General features: G+C 38.6%; 2 protein-coding genes across 3 annotated transcripts; one reads left to right on the top strand and one right to left on the bottom strand.

Annotated features, from left to right (window-relative positions):
* The first annotated feature begins 756 nt into the window (after positions 1 to 756).
* LOC149104561 (solute carrier family 25 member 32-like) lies at positions 757 to 7,890 on the top strand. Of its 2 annotated transcripts, XM_089271042.1 has the most exons (3): positions 757 to 856; positions 3,337 to 3,392; positions 7,315 to 7,890. In XM_089271042.1, the coding sequence occupies exons 1-3, from the start codon at positions 803 to 805 to the stop codon at positions 7,385 to 7,387; spliced, it is 183 nt and encodes a 60-aa protein (XP_089127168.1). In that variant the 5' UTR covers positions 757 to 802; the 3' UTR covers positions 7,388 to 7,890. The 2 variants fall into 2 exon arrangements, 1 of the variants encoding a protein (XP_089127168.1); XR_016201242.1 differs by lacking the exons at positions 757 to 856; positions 3,337 to 3,392 and adding an exon at positions 4,764 to 4,816 and having other exon boundaries at positions 7,315 to 7,400.
* A 458-nt stretch (positions 7,891 to 8,348) lies between these two features.
* LOC149104560 (uromodulin-like) lies at positions 8,349 to 15,273 on the bottom strand. Its single transcript, XM_089272239.1, has 6 exons — positions 15,261 to 15,273; positions 14,593 to 14,852; positions 13,028 to 13,148; positions 12,314 to 12,453; positions 10,802 to 10,913; positions 8,349 to 9,169 (listed from the first exon to the last, which is right to left on the bottom strand). Exons 1-6 carry the CDS (start codon positions 15,271 to 15,273, stop codon positions 8,796 to 8,798), a joined length of 1,020 nt encoding a protein of 339 aa, XP_089128365.1. The 3' UTR covers positions 8,349 to 8,795.
* Positions 15,274 to 18,973: the final 3,700 nt, after the last annotated feature.

Genomic DNA, 18,973 nt, shown 5'->3' with positions numbered 1-18,973 from the left:
AAAGAACTATCCCCCTTCCCCCCTCAAGAACAAACAAACCAACAAAAACGAACCAAAGAAAAAAACCTGCGAACCTTTCTCGCAATTTGAAAACCGGTGTCAACGTACACAACAAGAAGAGAATCTTGGCAGTGGAGTCGAAGTTAAAAATTACATTGTATAGTCTTGTTAATGTAAAATTATAACTACATCAGTGATTGACAGGGAGTGGCTCGGGAAGGTATCAGAATTTCCCTTGTTTTCCTAAATTCTTGGTTCCAGACCTCGCACCAGTTGACCGCGTATTTAAATTTTATTATGGCCACCACACAACACAAAATACGAGCGATGAAGATAAGCTTACATTTCTTTCCAAATCTTAAATTCGCTAACCCTGAGCAAAAAAGATTACGTCCTATCCGATTGATACGGTGTTGTCATGTTAATTTGTTATACGGTGAAGAAAAAATCGTCACCGATCGAGTAAACGCTCTTAGAGCGTCTAGTTACATGTAATGAGGGTAGAACTGAATTACCTTGACCAAAAAAAAAAAAAAAAAAAAAATTAGTTTACAATTAGTGCTAATAAATGGCCTGTAATGGATTTCAAAAACCGTCAACTCAAAAGTTACCTTAGCATATACATGTAGGTTCGTGACACTAGAAGCTGTGAATTTGATATGTTTTAGAGAATAGTATTTACATGTAAATCTGTGCATTTAGAGGCTGAAACAATGTATTTAAAACCTCAAAAATCTGACTCAACTATTACTTTTTTTAACTAGAACTCTACAGAATATCTTATAATGGCTTCATTATCAAAATGTTTGCTACCATTGCAACATATCCCTATCAAGTTGTCAGGTCAAGGCTTCAGGTAAGGACTGTGCAGGGATTGTTTGATGTCGTTCAAAATGGTGTAGCACTTCCCATGTAAAGCTTTTCAGACCAGAGGGCCTTCCAAGAGCAGTGGGTCATGGAATATATTGCATGACTTTGTATGACTGGTAACCAGACAATCCCAGACAAAAACGTTGGGACACGAAGCAAGTTCTCCCCTCCCACCACTGACAATGTTGATAATCAGGTGATTTTGTGCCTTTTTGTTGAGAAAAACGCGACATTTGCCAACATTGATTAGGGGGGGATAAGGAATACGTGATCCAGCTCAGCTGTCCCAACTACGTTTGTCCGGGATTGTCTGAAAGAGATATGCGAAGAAAGGTAACGCCAACGATTGTCATGGCGTCACAATATTTTAAAATTTGATTTCGGGTCAATGACGTACACTTTGTCTCTGTAAATTGGACAGAACTTTTCTACGTCAATCTGGATTAAGCCTCGGTGCAGATATTCGTGGAATATAACTCGTAACCGCCTGTAAGAGAACGAAATTTGCGATCTGCTTCAAGCAAAATGGGATTTAGAGCTCTTGTCTATTATTTAGGATATTTTCCAGGATTATTAATTCGCGAAGAAGCAGATCTTTGTGTTATTTCACGGAATAGTGTTAAATAAGTTGATTGAAGCTTACCCGTGTACAGTGTTCAGATATATCACGATTAAACGCGACACAACAACTTCCGGGTTCCATGCATTTAATTAACGCGCACGAATAACCAACAACGGTTAACCATTTGAAAGTCAGCGTTTTGCAACCTAACCTTCGCTGATCTTCCCAATTGGCAGAACGTACACAAATTTCTCACCTCACACGTTTGAAATGCAGGATGGAAGCAATTTGGTGGCAAAATAGTAGAGTTTGACACTTGAAATATGATCAACCATTCGGCCGGAGACTAAGTTAACTACGTGTCTACCCTTCCTATCTTAATTGAACGGTTAACCATATAAACCTTCTCGCAAAGCTCTGTTTTGCTAGTTCTTGATCCCAAACAATGTTAAATAGTTTTTAATAATTCCTATGAAGCGGAAAAAGGTATAATTCGAATGACACGAAGCGGTTTGGAACCAAAATGTTTTATCCGGTGACACTTCCAAAGCCGAGAACTCACCTCGCTTTATACGCGTTCCGGTATTGGAGAGGAAAACGAAGAGACACATGCCTAATTTAATCGCGTTTAGGTAGCAGCAACGCTTTATTGCTGTGCACTGATAAATTCCGCGAGACAGCAAGGACAAGGCGAAAATATTCACTTGCTCGGTGCCCAGTGTTTCAGCCGAATTTGCATCATTTCTGTTTTGCGCGAATCAACCACCCCTCTAAAAAAGTAGACAAGATCGTTTTTTCACTGCAGAAACTAGAAACATCCATTTCAACACAATATCTTGCACATAGGTGGATTTTAGGGACGAACAAGTGAGTCATTTGCCCCTTGAGAAGCAATAGAGGTTTATGTCACGGACTTATCGATAGCCTACCGTAGAAGGTCATTTAAAAATATGACTTTACGTTCTTTGACGCCTACCCAGGTGAAACTTGTCGTTGCATGCTGTTTCTTTTTAGTAGCGCTCGTTAGCTGTACCCGCGAGATGGTACAACTCCCCCTTTTCTCCAACTTATTTTACAGCGAGTGGTTTGACATTCTTTAAATTCTTCTTTCAGACAATTCCAGAGAAAAACGTTGGGACACAAAGCAAGTTCTCCCCTCCCCCCCCCCCCCCTCCTTCCTCCCCCGCCCCTCATTCACTTACAAGGTTGATAATCAGGTGATTTTGTCCCTTTTTGTTGAGAAAAACGCGACATTTTCCAGCATTGATTAAGGGGGGGGGGGGGGGGGGGGGGTTTGGAATGGGGGATACGTGATCTAGCACAACTGTCCCAACTACTTTTGTCAGGGATTGTAGAAGAGGTTAACAAGCGAGACACGGTAACCTAGCACTGTGTGGTGTTCAACTGTTAAACGAGGCTATTTGAGCTACATGTACAGTAAAATTATTGCGGCTTTTAGCTGTTTGTCCTTCGTTTATTGCAATTTAATGTTCAGGCTTTTAAAGTAAGTGCTGGTTAAGTAAGGAGGGGCCGGAGGTGGGCGGGGACTCCCATCTGATTTAAAAAGGTCAGGGATGATCGTCGTCTCGCTTAAGGGTGTAAATCACGGATTTTAGTCTCACTTAGGATGTTCACACTATTTTTTGCCGTCAGGGTATCTTTTAGGGTGCACTCCCGAGAAGAAATAAAAACAGTAAAGTAACAAGAAAACTGCTGTCATTTCCGTTTTAAATGGTATTTTTGGCGGGTTGAATAAAGCTCGAGCCACGCGTCATGGGAAGAGCAGACCTTATTTTAAAGAACAGATTCAAAAGATGGCAGTGTTTGCTGAGAGGAGGGCTCTATGTTAAGTCACGATACCTGAACTGAGCTATCGCAATTGTCAATTTTCTAATTAGTTCAAGAATCAGTACACAATGGCCGAATACAAAGGAACAGTGGACATACGAAAAACGTTCAGGTGAGAGTCGAGTCGAGATCTCTTACTCAGCGAAAAACAATGAAATTAAATAGTAAATGGTTGACTTAATCTAACAGTGGATGTCAGTTGACTGTCTTTAAGTTGTACTCTCCTTTCTCTGTGTTTGCCACGTCCTCTAACAAATTGTTGAGCACTGTGGCTAGGGACGTCTTCAGTAGAACAACAAGGGAAGGGACTCGTCTCTTGCCCCTCACGCCTGAAAAGATATAAGGCCCAAAGGGCTGAAAGCCTCCGTTATTGGAACCAGAAAGGGTCCAATCTTTACTTCGGGGCCTAAGCGGGCAAGAGAGGTACATCTTAACTTCGCTTTGCCATTGATCACGTCGTCTGTGTTAATAGATCAGTAGTGGGTACATGTAGTTAATGAAATTTTCGGCGCTATCAGATGCGGCTAGAGTTAAAAGTTCTTGAATTTCCAAATCCAGGCAAATGGTACGGAAATGTCCTACCAAAGTCTCTGGAAATTCTGAGTATTGTTAAATTTTCGAAAAGCGAACCGGCATTCAACTAAGAAATCCGAAAAAAAATTCTGCATGCAGAATAAAATGAAACGGAAATCCACGGGGAGAAACTCGTCAAAATTTGGGCATACCATAGTCTGGAAATTATGAAAAATGCTGTTCCACTCGGGAATTGCCGGTATTGAAATTCAAACCGAAATTTTGGATGTAGTGGAAAACACCCTCCATCAAAATGCATTTATACAACCGACACTCCTCGGGGTACTCCCTTACATGAGCTGTGTAGGTATGTGCGGCCCCAAAGGGTATGGTTTTTGAGCCGTTTTGGTCATATATATGTGTCGATTTAAGCTGATTTTGGCCATTTTGGTCACAAATAGGGTATGGTTTTTGCACTCTAGCCTTGATATGGGTATGTTCTTAAGAGGAAGCCACTTTTTCATCATTATCGAAAATAAAAATAACAAAGGCCCTTCACAAATTATGTTTATAGCAATTTAACATTGGTCTGAACTTGGTAACTAATTAATACGCAGTTCAGAAACAGTGTGTTAAGTTAACGGTCAGGTCATAAATAGGGTTTCGAATTTTTGTTCAGGTCATAAATAGGGTAGTGAATATTGCAGAATTTGGTCATAAATTGGGTAAGGGTAAGCGGGCCGCACCCCCCCCCCGCCCAATTGTTCTGGGAATACCCCCCCGGGGGAGGGGTTGCGACACTTTTAGAAGTAGAGAATTATTAGTATTACTTGTCAGAATCAGCAGACGAACGATTTTTCAAACCCAGCAGGTGTCTTAAGTTTGACTGGGTAGTGCGAGGCGTGTCACTGTGGTTATATCATTGTCGTCTTAACGTGACATCTTCCTTCGTATTCCATTTCAAAATTGTAGATACGAAGGGGTGAAAGGATTTTACAAGGGACTGGTTCCTAATGTTCTGAGGTAAGATGAATTTTTGACACATACAATAATCCCAAATTACCACAATTACCTGTCTGAGAACATGCATTCATTTTTGCGTCTCTCTGCGTTGTTTTTCAATCGTAGTAATGGGGACCAGGATTGCAGTTTTGGTCATTCTTGCTAGCGTGACGGTATCTGTGATCTATTATTTATATCTGCGGCTCGTTTTCAGGAATTGCTGTGCAGCTCAAATCTCGAGCCGCAATGTTTACTGCCGGTCGTGCAGCCTTACATAATTCAAATAATATACTAGCTGTAAGATACAGTACACAACAAAATTGAATTAAGGTTATTCCCCAGTATTGCATTGCGCATCCCTACTGCGCATAATTTCACGCGTGATTAGGCGGCTTTTTCTTTACAGCTGGACCTCGCCATAGAGGTAAATCGTCATTTTCTCGCAAACGAGTATGGTGACCTATCATTTTTTTCTGTTGTTTTGAAATGAGTAATAAATTTCCTTGTGTGAAATAAATATGGACCAATTCTCGGTGTAGAACAAAAAGCAATCGTCGGAAACGTGAATTTAGCAAGCAATCCTGACTGCAATCATGGTGCTATTATAAAGATTTATATGGGTATAAACAAGGTGCTGCTGCTGCTAAACGAACATGGGGTCCCCTCATTTTTATTTCAAAATTTAAAGTTCCTATAATATAAACAATCAATAGGCAAAGTTTCACAAAAATCTCAGAACAGGTTCTATTTCAGTGGAATGACCTTAAAAGAGCACTCAGGTGATAAAGCTTGCGTAATCGCCTGATTCCAAAACCCTAAAATCCAGCGGGAAAAATTGGAAACGAATTCCCCAACCAAGTGCAAGTACATCAACCTGTGCGGATTAGAGGTAATTAAAGCATTCACAGACCTTCAGATGTAAACTGGTGCTAATAAAATTTCAAACTAGAACTGAAGCTGAGATCCATGCTTAACAACTCTCTAACCAACCTTACTACCAAAGACTCAATAAATTAGTCTTAAGCGACACACGTGCATTTCATGCCGACAGAAAAATATTTACGTTCTCTTTCACTGTCACGTACAGTTTAGTTCCTCCGAATGGTAAATGCAATAATTCCACCTTCTAAGGTTTCATGTACCGATTTTGTTTGTTTGTTTGTTTGTTTTGAAAAAAGCAGCATGTTTGGAAATCTAAATACCTTGCGTTGAAGTCCTCTATGTTGCTACATATTATACTCGATTTGTTCTTGGTAGTCGCGAAATTACCTCTTCACGCATTGTAAATAGGCAACTGGTCAGCCTCCTGCTAGTCGCAGTACAGCGTGCATGTTAGGCTTTTGTAGAGCACCATGGAACAGATACGCAAAAGTATCTACATTACTCGGGTGTCCGTATTAACCGGGCTCTCGTCATAGACTCAGTGAATACATGTTTTGTCGATGCACTTTATTTCACAGTGCCGATGTATTTAGGTTAAAAGAGCTAATTGAGGACGCTCTAAATTACAATTTATTGTAACAGAAAAAAAATGGCAAAAAGTATTGTGTATATACCTATCTTATCTAAAATTATATACAGAAAAATTTAGTAAATTAAAATCTACTTCCAAAATGTTTATTTAATCTATGTAACTGAAGACCAAATATGCAAATGTCTCGCACTCACTTTAAAGTTCCCTTGTCAAGTGCAAGAGCGTCAATACTCATTTATTATAGTAAGTTTAGTGAAATTAATAGCTTTCATTTTCTAACAGATTAGAATCGGTCTCTTTATCTTATCTCTTTTTGTTCTTGTCATTATTATTGACAGCGGCGGAAAAAAAAAAAAAAACTTAGTTGAGGTTTGACTGAGCTTCAGAGTTCGCGTGTTTTTGAAAGGCGCAATAATTCAACTACTCTTTCACTTGACGTGGTTAACAATGAAAGTAAAGAATGATCATCGCAGTAAATTTTCCAATTTAAGCGATTGGAAAGAAGAAGCCGGAAAAAAATCAGGGCTTCAACGGGATTCGAACACGTGACCTCCGCGATACAGGTGCGATGCTCTACGAACTGAGCTATGAAGCCACACATAGGGATATGAATTATTTCATATATACTTCACGTGGTTAACAATGTTTGAAACAAAAACACCGGTGAAAGACAGAGCAACAATAATTAAATGTTACAAGCAAAACACAGACGACAAAGCAGCAAGATGGAAAACGAAATAAAAACAAAATAAACAAACAAACAAACAAACAAACAAACAAAGGAAGCAAGCAAACATTAAAACAAGATAACAAGCATGTAAACTAGGAAAGAGACATCAAAACAAGCAAAGGAACAAACAAGCAAAGTAACAAACATAAACAAACAAACGAAAAAACAAACACGAAAACTAGGAAACACGAAAAAAAGATATTACCAACAATTAAGCCAACTCGAAACTAAATTCTGAAGTCAATAAACAATCAAAGAAGCAACTAGCAACTGTCTGTCCTTATTATTAAATAATTTTTTGCTTTTGTTTTTCAGAGTGACTCCAGCTTGTGCGCTTACCTTGATGGTGTACGAAAACGTAATTCACGCTCTTCTGCCCTCCAGTTAACATCGAGGGAATTAATAATAAAATAGAAAAATGCCAGAGCAGTCTGAACGATGTCCTTTATACCACAAATGTTCCAACTGGACCCTTGGTTTGAGGAAAAGGATTTAGTTGGAAGTGGCCATCGTTCAGGAAAAATCTAGAAATGGGTGCATACTTTTTTACCGCATTGTGAATATTACAGAACAGCTACTAATGATAGGAAAAGAGGTGAAAAACTCTCAGGAGACATTGTAATGGAGCTGGAATTTCGTCCGGTTTGATGCAACAACAAGCTGTATTGCTTGATGCATGTTCTTATTGGTCGTTCGTTGGTTACATGGTTGGTTAAGAACTTGAGTCTGGTATGGTCGACTCAGGCTGAATGTTATCGGTCTTGACATTGAACGATCTTTGGAATGCCTCTAAATTAGTATTATTAGTAAAGTGTTGTACATGGTATATTTCATTCCGTGCGATATCACTCGAGTGAGTGTGGAGTCACGTGTACTATAGTACTACAGTTGTATAACATGAATATAACTGCTAATAAAAAAGAAGAAAACCCATTAAAAAAAATTCCTGTGCAGCTTGCACTCTCTCCTTCCAAAACGGAAGAACGAAAGAGATCGAGCAAACAAACAAAAAATCCAACTGTAAAAGATATTTTGACCGAAAATTGTTAAACTGCCCCTCAACCCCGATGGTGAAAGAATCTGTCTAGAACTAATTGTACGCCATGAGCGACGGTCAAACTGGGCCTGCGAAGGCCCACCATTAGAGGCATCATCCCACAGCATAATATTGTCTTTAACTCAGCACTGAGTTATAGTAAGTAAATTTCTTTAACCCTTTACCCCTAAGGCGAACCGCAGTCTTTCCCAAATCGGCAAATAAAGACACTCTGCCTGTGTACAATATGCCATTTGAAAGCCACTAATCAGCGTATTTAAGAATTGACATCAGCAGCTATTAAGGAGGTAGACATTTTGAGAGAAATTGCTTTAAAATGGGAAAATGAACGACTTCAAAAATGTATCAATCTTCTTCTATATTAGGTACACCTCTAAACTATAGCTTAATTAGCAGCTCTTAGTGTATAGCTTGATATGAAACAAGTCTTGCATTCCATTTGCATCCCGCAAAAAAAAAACTAAAAACTTCTGGGGGTGGTCAACTATGTCTTGGATGAGAGGGGGTCAAAATTTTATGACTTCAATGAGCAGATCTTCACAAGACAATTTTCATAGCTAAAATTCATAGAAATCTATCAAATATTCACAAAGTTACGGGGTAAAGGGTTAACTTCATTTGTCGTTTTTCGGGTGGCTAGGCCGGTTAGTAATCATAAAGAGAAAAAGACCAATGAAAGTAAACGTATACAGCTGTCGTTCAAAGTCTAGGTTTTACAGTAACGTCATTTGTAACTGGATTAGTCAGTGCTGCAGTAACGGGCGGGACAATTCCCTGGGTGAACCAACTTGTAGATGTAGTAGGAGCCGCAATTCTTTACTTGAATGGAGAACGAGAAGGAGCAACACTCATCATACTTGCGGATGCAGACTTTTCTTGGGACTGTACCCTCAGCCACTGTAGGATGACCACCACTCAACCAGACAGGATAGGCCGCACCACAATGGAACCCCGGTGGACATGTGGTCACCATTTTTGTGCCTGCAGCTCCTTCGAAGCGATACCAGCCATTGAGGGTGTAGTCACATTTGGCGTGATTTTCTTGTCCTTTATAGTCACGTTTTCTTTCTGCATCGGACAAATTTTGGTAATTTTGCCAGTGACATACATCAACTAAAGGAAATACACAAATGTGTAAATAAGTATGTGATAAACACAGAAGACATTTGAACAAGTACGAAAAAAGTAAATCAACGAAATACGTAATTAAAAATTGATTCATGCTTTAGAGTGGACCATAGAGTTGCTCGATGCGCAATCGAGAGAAAGTCTAGCGTCTTTAATGCTCTTCGATTTTTCGTTTGGCCTATGAATACATAAAAGAACTAAATTTCCATTGGTGTAAATCACGTGAAATAGGAAGAGGTGTACCAATAGAACATGTTCGTATTCTCGGTTTTGGACTGGAACTGCAACTACTGAAAAATTGTGTTGGAAAATAGTCATTACCGTAATATCTACTGAACGAGTGTCGACACCCCCATTCCCCTTTTCAATGTTGGAAAATGGTATAATGCAAACTTGTGTTGGACTAAAGTGTTATGTCAACATTACACAGGGGTAGGGAGGGGAAAAATGCGAAAAGAATGACGATTTCTGACGCTTGTGACCATGGTTGTAGCTTGGAATGGAGGCTCGTGTGGGGGAATATCATCAAAAGGAGATTAAAGTCATTTGCATTTGAAAATACTCCCCGCATTAGCCGCAGTCACAAGCTACAATCATGGACAAAAGTCTTGGGACAAATTTGCACTTTTGGCGCTTTTGCTCACACGCTTTTGCTCATTCTAATTGTACGCCATGAGCGACGGTCAAACTGCGAAGGCCCACCATTAGAGGCATCATCCCACAGCATAATAGACAAATAAACAAACTGACGAGTTGTGAAATACGAATGAATGAATGAATGTTTTAGCTGAAAGATAGGCCGTAACAGGATTTTTTATATTTGACGCTTGCATATGGTGTTAGACTACGAGTAGTCCCTCTTTCGCTCAGTCCGTCGTGCGTGACGCGAAAGGAAACCGCGAGAAGAAAATAGCCGCGCGAGTTCACGCGGCCGTTTTTTTCTCGCGGTTTATTTTCGGTCTCGCTCGACGGACTAAGCGGACTAAGCGAAAGACGAACTACTCGTAGTCTAATACTCGTTGAAAGTATGACTGAGTGGGGTACTAAATTTGTATTGCAGTGCATATTAAAAATAGCGATAAATTGGCCTGCCATCAGCCAATCACAACGGATCGCGAGTTATGTCACAGTCATATAATGATATCAATAAATCATAATAAATACATCATTAAACGTTCATAATTATCTTTAGTTAATACACACAGGCTTCTGCGTTTCTTTTGATAAGTTAAATCATACATTTTCAGAGCCAAAAAAGAATAAAATAATAAATGCAACCACTCTTTATAAATCATACGTTATTACTCATACTCAGCTCTACACTATGTGTATTGAGCACTATTTTAATGGGATCTGCTACTTCCTCATATGGTTAAATCACAATCTATATAGTTCGGTTTCACATCACCTCAGCAAAATTCAAAAGTTCTCGAAATCACTGTCACGAAGTCACTGTCACTAGCTAGCGGTCGAAGGGTCTTGTTTCAACACAGTATTCCCTATGGAAATAGGCGTTTTTGATTTTGAGACACCCTAATTCAATACGCGCTCATCCACACCCTAGCTTTGCAAGTGCGTGAGGTCCTGTCAAACAGCCTTCTCAACTGACAGCACAACCGACTCTTCTTCCACCAAGTTTTCTTCCGCCGATTTTCATCAAAATAACAGTGTGGTGGTGGCTCACGACAAGACTGGAGATTTCCTGGAGTCCGTCTTCAGCAACTGCACTCTGCACATTATGTGAACATCATTGTCAACAATCCAAACCCGCTACTTAACTTCTGGCCTTTGACCTTTACCAACCTAATTTGTTAACAAAAACTTGAGTATTTTGACTTTGTTTGTCTATATTTTCATCGACTAGTTTGACTTTGTTTGCCTACATTTTTTGGCAATCCCAAAAATTAGTTCCCCAAAAAGGAAAAAAAAAACTCGCAAAATTTTAGTGAAACACTGTTCTTCTTTGATCTTCGACAATCGTCACGAACATTTGGGTTTCTTAACGGACTTACTTTAGAAATCGTATTTGCTATAGAGCGCGTTGGACTCCTAGTCAAGAGGCCTTGGTTCAAGTCTGGTCAGGGTCATTATGTTCTTGGACACTTTTACTCTCAAAATGCTTCTCATTATCCGAGGACCGGTTGCCGATTAAAGTTAATCCAAGTCTACAACAAATTTTGACCACTGTGATGACGCATACCGTTTTCGATAAGAGTACCGACAATGTTGAACCACAATCCATATGTTTTTTTTTACCACAATATCGACGTCAAAGAAAATGTGTTTTTTTTTTTTTTTGCCTGACACATTGACGCGAGCAGCGTTGTCTGGACTCTTCTTGACAACGACAAATTAGCCCATCAGATTGCAAGATTAGTAGCAATTGTGGCAAAATATTTGTTGGGAAAAGAGAACTGTGAGCTTTGAGGAACGGATGATTTCCAAGGACAAAAATGCGAGTATATTTTCGCTCCAAATGGAGGTTATTGTGTTTATTATCCTTCAAATATTTTTCGCAACGCGCGCAGTTTTTACTCGGATAGTCCCCAGTTTTTGCTGAGGAAGATTCAGCCACGTGATAAATTTACATTTAGGCTAATCGTGTGAGAGCGAAAATATTTGATGGATTATAAACCGAGATATTCCGGAGTGTCAAAACAGATACATGGGCCAAAAAAAGTTTCACATGAATCCGAGACTCAAAGAACTCGTGTATTTGTGGTGGACGATAATTCGTTTCTTTAAAATTCAGAAAGTTCAAAAGTCGAGAGCCGAAATTTATTTCAACTTCTTTCGATTCGGTCTTCTCTTGACTACGGTTCCCTATTTGGCCTCCTCGAGATGACGGTTATTCACGCATTATTTCCGCCCATTCTCACGCGTATAACTGTGAAAACCCAGTACTTCAGCTCACCCCGTGTCTCGTATGTCTCTCTTCTAGGTTCAGGCTCCCCCAACAACCAACCCGAGGAAGGAAGTCACAGATTTTTAAACCTTTAAAAAAGATATGGGAGGGAGGTGGGGCAGGGGTAGGGTGAAGGAGTGAATGCATCCCCCTAGGCAAGTTATTTTTGCAATTCTGAATAAATGTTTAACTAAACCTAGCCTCAGAAACGTTTTCTATCAAACTTTATCCAAAATGATAATTAGCTCTCCTGTTTCACAGTTTTTCCCGATATACCCATCTTCACAGTCGCACGTGTATCCGTTAATGCCATCGATGCAGCTTCCACCATTTTTACAAGGATTATTAGCACAGTCGTTAATGTCTACAGAATTAAATGATATAGTTAACAAGTTTGACAAGAAATGTAAAGGAAAGTCCATCTTACCCTCAGGTAATTAAGGCTGGAAGAGAATAAGTTTGTAAATTTTATTCCGAGTATTGATATTCTTAGTGTTGAAGAAGCCCGAATGGGCGAAACGTCCACGTCTATCTATCTATATATGTATATGGATGCCATCGCGATTCTTAGGTTTATTTTTTTGGTCGCAATTTTTGATAGGTGTTCAACTTTGGGGTTAACAACTGTGCTGGGCATTTTAACCCATGCTCTTTAGTTTCTTTTTGACTAGTTTTTCATGCTGTTATTTGGAAGTTTCAAAACTTTTGAGAAAAACTTCATTTGAATTGGACAAGTAGGCAGATCCACCTTGGATATTACTGGCTTATTTTAGGCCGTTTGCTATGTTTTAACGACGATGGTATAGGAGATATCTGTTTTGGAACCTCTGCTGCCGAATACTCGATGCTTACCTCTACTTGTGTTAAATGACAGCTAACTGCAAGATGTTAAGAACACTGCAACTAGTCATAATATTTGAGATATCCTTTATACCTACCGTGCTCGCAGTTTTCGCCCTCAAAACCAGGAGTGCACACACATCGATATTTCTTACTCGTAAAACCGGACAGACAAGTTGCGTTGTTTTGGCACTTCTCCTGGTTCTTTCCACAATGATTCTAAATCAAAGTAACAAAAAGTAGTTAGCTTATTCTGAGTAATTTTCGCGAAAATTTCGGAGCTGCATTTCGCGATTGCAGGGAAATTTCACAAGCAGATTTAATTTCACGGCTTTCCCATTGTTTTAATATCCCAGTTCCTTATCCGAGGAGCCCGTTTCCCTAGAAGTAGTCTGCAAATGGAAAATTTGATGACTGTGCTTAAGGGGTTTTGGCGAATTTACAAGCTGAAGACAACTGTGAATCGGAGGAAGAGAGCTAATTAGTTGAAAACAAGACCACATAAATACTGAATATTTTTAAGGAAAAATAATCAACAATTACCAACGAACCCGTGACTAAATATCATTTAAAATTAGCCAAGGATTATTTCTTACATAATCTGGTATTAAACTTCCCATATTTTTTCGCGCAGTCAGTTTTTTTCGCGAGTATTAATTTTCGTGATTTTTCCCGAATTTTAAGACTCGCCAAAAACGCTCGCGAAATTAACTACGGTAATAAATTTACGAAGCCAAGCAATTGCCTCATCAAGTGTTATTTGACCTTTGTCGACGTACTTTTGCGAAATTTAATTTTCTTTACTTAAGATCGTATCCTCAAGTCGCGAAATAAAACCTCGCGAAATTAAGAACGCGCGAGGTTAAGTACGAATGAGGTATCTTCGAACAACACGATACAGCTCTTCTTTACTTTTGAAACTGAAATTCTGTTACCCAACAAAAGGCGGAAGAAAAAGGAGGTATTATTAAACAAAACCCGAGTGTGATCTAAGCCATTGAATTTGTGATATAATACTGGGATATTTTACGCGTATCGCCTAATTCCAACCAAAATTTACATGAAACCTATAACGAGAACGACTCTTTAGCCTAAAGAGTATGTTGCAGCACAGTATCTTATATTGATCGCAATATTCTAAAATGGATTGACAGCTAGCTCGAGAGACTTTGCTCAGAAGGCTGACAGTGTTTATACTGGAACGATGCTACTCGTGTTTGAAACAAAATAAGTCACCTTGTAAATTTCTGTTTATCAACAGACTGCAAAAATCAAAGCAAAAGGTTGAAATCAGCTGGCCAAACTGTGTCATGAGCCATGGGATTATTCGTTACCTATTTATACACTGGTTGAACATATATAGGTCAGCATTATCCTACCATTGTATTCTCTCTTTCATTTTCTTTGTTTAAACAACAGACTTTTGCCTTTCCACCACTCCCCACCCCTCCTCCTCCCCCCCCCCCCCCACCGAACCCCTTCCTCCCGGCAAGGATGACTTGTGTTCTCTTCTGAGACCCCGCTTCTTGTTTCTGGGTTCAGGCCTGCTTTCTCTCATTATTTGTTCAAGTCCAAAACGTTTGTGAGTGAGGGCTTCCGGTGGTAATATACAGTCTAACAAAGTAATTGAGGGCGCAAAGTCAAAAATTTCATAGTTGCTTACTTCGGCGCCACGATAGTAGTAAAGCTGGTCGTCCTTCAGATCCTTGTCATGCTCCAAGTGAGTGGAGTTATTCAGCTCACATTCATGTGTTCCTTCAGGATCTTTGTTTCTAATATTAAGACTGACACAGTTTGCATCCAGGTAGCAACGGTATTCACACTCGTCCAAGTCATTGACAATCATAGTTTTTATCCAGTGGTTCACTAAACGTTTCTCAGCATAGAAATAGTAGGCTGGAAAGTACAGCTCACGTCCTCCATCTGAAAAAAATATAAACATGTTTATCTGAAGAGCTTATAATAAATAGACGAAAATTTAAAACAGGCTTTTAAAGTCTGAAACAAAAATCAATAGGCAAACATTAAAAAAAAAACAGACTTATTGAGGAATGAGTGATGAGGGGTCATTTACATAGTATCTTTTATAAACATGCAGTATATCTTTATTTCGATTTACTCTGATCTCCACGCACAAGATTAATTTTTCGCAAGACCTTTGTCTAAACAAATCGGTGAAACTATAATTTCTAAATGGTTCGTTATTGTTGTGATAGCAAATGTGAAATAACTTTCTGAAAGGGGAGTTAAAAGTGTAGTCGTAATTTTCTCTCCCGCTTGCTAAGTCTTGTAAGGATCCGAGATAACTGCATGATGTATTTCAGAGTTTACCTTTCAGTGTCATCGCTTTTTTATGAAGAATTTATGACAAAATCTGATAGTAAATCGAGAAATTTCAGTTTCTAGTGGACCAGAATAATTTTTGGGTACTTTTCAGTCCCTTTTACATTTTCTTAAAGCCAAAGATAGTATTAAATAGTTGCCTTGAGTAACATTGGGAACATTTTATTTGTAAAAACTAGAGAAAATAAATTTCAAAGTTCAAAGAAATATTGCAAACGCAGGTAAAGTTTTATCATAAGTTTCATTTCTCCAATACTTTCAAGTGTTTTTTCGATATGTGTTGTTGTTAGAAATCATTTATTTTTCAGAAGAATTTTAAATTAGTCAAACAGAAGTTTGCAAAACGATGTAAATAATCTTAGTACAAAGTGTCTGTCCACATGTTACTCGTACCTCAGGTGAATTCCTGAGGTACGACGCTGATGGTTAAATCGTTTACTTAGTGTTTGAATGAAATTGCAAACTACAAATATTTTGAAGACTGGACACCTCGAAGCGTAATTTAGTGAAAATTAGCGAAGAACGTAAAAAGGTCTAAAACTTAAAATCGATTTTTAAAGTGCGAGTGACGGCCGGTTTGTTTTTTAATCTTTCCCTTGCCCATATCAAACGTAAATTCTCCTCTGTAAGCATCGCATATTTCTCAGTTACTGTCTTGTGAGAATTTGGTGGTATATCAATATGATATCCACGTTGTTTTTGCCACCTGTCTATTCGGACAGCCTATTGATATTCTAACAATAGAGAGTGCTGATCAAGCTTTTCAAATTTAGTTTAAAAAATTAGTAGTTGTGGAACCCGAAATTTCGCTCTACTGCAGAAGAAGGAGCCGTCCCCTTAAAATATTAGCTTTTGTGGACTGATACGTCAGATCAAGTCTTATGGAAAATTTCCTTGCTACAGGACCGAAATTAGATTGCCTTAAATTTGGAAATGACTAATTAAAACGCGACACGACGTCTACGTTGGATTTACATCATCATCGGTTTTAATCTTTGGCAAGTTTTTACAAAATAATTCCCATTTAATTTCATAACAATTTTACTATTGCGTCTAGACCCCGGCAAACTTCTCTTTAGAATTTGCGGTTAAACAGCTTCTGCTAAGAGTATTGTTATTGCAAATTAGCGGTGGGTAATGATGAGAATCACGGCAATTTTAGTCGTTACACTGTAAGTGAAAAATAGGATAAAATTCTGTATTCCTATCGAGTTTTTTGTTTTTTTTTTTAATGCATTTTTCTGATACTTTCACGAGTGTTTCTGTAACTTGGTCCTGAACCACAGAAACAATTTGCAACATTATCAGTATCTGGGCCAAGTCTTCTTTATTAAAACTTTCCTGAAATCACCAAAAAATGCTTTACGTAATACATCTAGTTTCAAGTTTCCTTGGGCGCTTATCACTCCTTAAATTAAGCACTTTAAGACTCTTTCGGTTGCGCACTTTAACACTCCTTAACTTACGCACTTTCAGACTCCTTCAATTGCGCACTTTAACACTCCTTGAATTTCGCACTTTAAGACTCCCTAAATAGCACACCTCAAGACTCCTTAAATTTCGCACTTTATGACTCCTTAAATAGCACACTTCGAGACTCCTAAACTTGAGACTCCTAAAATTGCGCATTTTAAAACTCCTCGAATTGCGCACTTTAAGATTCCTTAAATTGCGCGTTTCAGCCTCCTTAAATTGTGCACTTTAAGACTCATGACATTGCGCACTTTAAGACTCCTGAAATTTCCCATTTTAAGACTCCTGAAATTACGCATTTTAAGACGCCTTAAATTGTGCACTTTAGGACTCCTTAACTTGCGCTCTTTAAGACTCCTTAAATAGTGCATTTTAAGACTCCTTGAATTGGGCACTTTAAGACTGTTTAAATAGCGCACTTTAAGACTTCTTAAGTTACGCACTTTAAGATTACTTAAACAGCGCACTTTAACACTCCTTAAATAGCACGATTTAAGACTCCTTAAATTGTGCAGTTTAAGGCTTCTTATGTTACGCACATTAAGACTCCTGAAATCGCGCAATTTAAGACTCCTAAAATTGCGCAATTTAAGACTCCTTAATTTGCGCAATTAAACACTTCTTAAATTACGCACTTTAAGACTCCTAAAATTGCGCACTTTACCACAACTTAAATAGCGCACTTAAACACTCTTTGAATTGCGCACTTTAAGACTCCTTAAATTGCGCACTTTAAGACTCCTTTAATAGCGCACTTTAAGACTCCTTAAACCGTGCACTTGAAAGCTCCTTAACTTACGCACATTAAGGCTCCTTAATTTCTGCAATTAAACACTCCTTAAATTACGCACTTTAAGACTCTTAAAATTGTGCACTTTAACAATCCTTAAATTGCGCATTTAAGACTCCTTAAATTGTGCACAATAAGACTCCTTCAATCGCACACCATAACACTCCTTAAATTGCGCGCTTTAACACTCCTTAAATTTCCTCTTGTTATAATACATATACAAGCAGCTGACTATTACCCACTGCACGATCTTGAATTCACGTTAATTTATACTATGTTTTAAATTCCTTTTCCTTGGGAAAAAAAAGCAAGAAAATGAAGAAAAATCAAAATATGAATTCTCTTTACTCGTGCAATCACAATGTCAACAGCACTTTCTCGGGTTCTGTGTTTGTATCGCATTATACAAGGAAGGCTTGTACATGAACGAACACCAAACCGAACAAAGAAATATCAGATCAGAGTTCTTTTGTCTGCTCAAAATTTGCCTGGCTTATGGGTGGTTTTTGAGAAACAGCAGCAACTTCCTCTGAGATCTTTGTGAGTTTTGATCTACAGGCCAAAAGTTGCAGAGTTGATTGTTCTACTCGCGCTAGGAAACGGACTGTTTTAATGAAAAGCATGAGCCGTATAAACATGTATCACAAAGTAAAATCACGTTAAAACACAATATAAGAAAATTGAAGTAATTTGAATTTGGTAAACATGGCTGATGCACCTATCTTATACATGATATGGTATTCAGATGACGCACGTATCTCATACACGATATTGTTTATTAGACTTAAAAAGATCGAGTGACTGTCCAAGGATTTACAGTAAGCACCTCCAGTTAACTGTTAGACACATTTTCCAATGAAGAGGAAAATGCTCAGCATTAACCTTTAATCAAGTAAACATGGTTTCTTCAAACTGTTGTCATTTGCCTTTTTATGTATTAGAGGTAAAGCTAGTTTAAGATTTGTCTCACTTCCTCGTTTTACATGCTGACAATGCGGCACTTTTTGGAATTATTTAACTGGTTATGAAGACAAACGCGTGTAGCATTCTATCACATCGCTTCCAAATCTACGGCTAATCAGAGATCATCAGCGAATGTCTTGGTTCCCGATTCAACCGGTGGACTACAGACTAACCCTGATCACAAAGAGAAGTAGATAGGCTTGCTTACATATCACTTAATTTTCAAAAGACCATTGTGACAATATCAGTTTATGCTACGCTTGATTTTCTTTATTCTCATCATACGTCCGCGCTTGCCAGGATTAATGCGGTACAGAGAGATACGGCACAGACTCAGTGTAAAACAGAATGGAAACAATGTGATGCCTATTCGAACATATTAGTCTAAGTATAATTTCCGACTAAAGATTCGTTGCCCAAATTATCAAGAATCCTTTAACAGCCATCTTTAACCAAACTGGGCAACGCTGACTTA

Source organism: Orbicella faveolata, unplaced genomic scaffold (genome assembly GCF_042242905.1).
Source record: "Orbicella faveolata isolate gen_17 unplaced genomic scaffold, um_ofav_v1 contig_34, whole genome shotgun sequence".
In the NCBI taxonomy this organism is placed as follows: Eukaryota; Metazoa; Cnidaria; class Anthozoa; order Scleractinia; family Merulinidae; genus Orbicella; species Orbicella faveolata.
This window is presented reverse-complemented; position numbering and strand designations above follow the sequence as displayed.

Excerpts from the sequence above, each read along its gene's own strand:
- LOC149104561 (XM_089271042.1), top strand. The coding sequence starts at position 803 with ATGTTTGCTACCATTGCAACATATCCCTATCAAGTTGTCAGGTCAAGG. Across the intron at positions 857-3,336 it reads TTGTCAGGTCAAGGCTTCAG|AATCAGTACACAATGGCCGA; the intron begins GTAAGGACTGTG and ends AATTAGTTCAAG. Across the intron at positions 3,393-7,314 it reads GACATACGAAAAACGTTCAG|AGTGACTCCAGCTTGTGCGC; the intron begins GTGAGAGTCGAG and ends TTTGTTTTTCAG.
- LOC149104560 (XM_089272239.1), bottom strand. Across the intron at positions 12,454-13,027 it reads GGGCGAAAACTGCGAGCACG|ACATTAACGACTGTGCTAAT; the intron begins GTAGGTATAAAG and ends TTAATTCTGTAG. Across the intron at positions 10,914-12,313 it reads TAATTATCATTTTGGATAAA|AGTGCAGTTGCTGAAGACGG; the intron begins GTTTGATAGAAA and ends CATAATGTGCAG.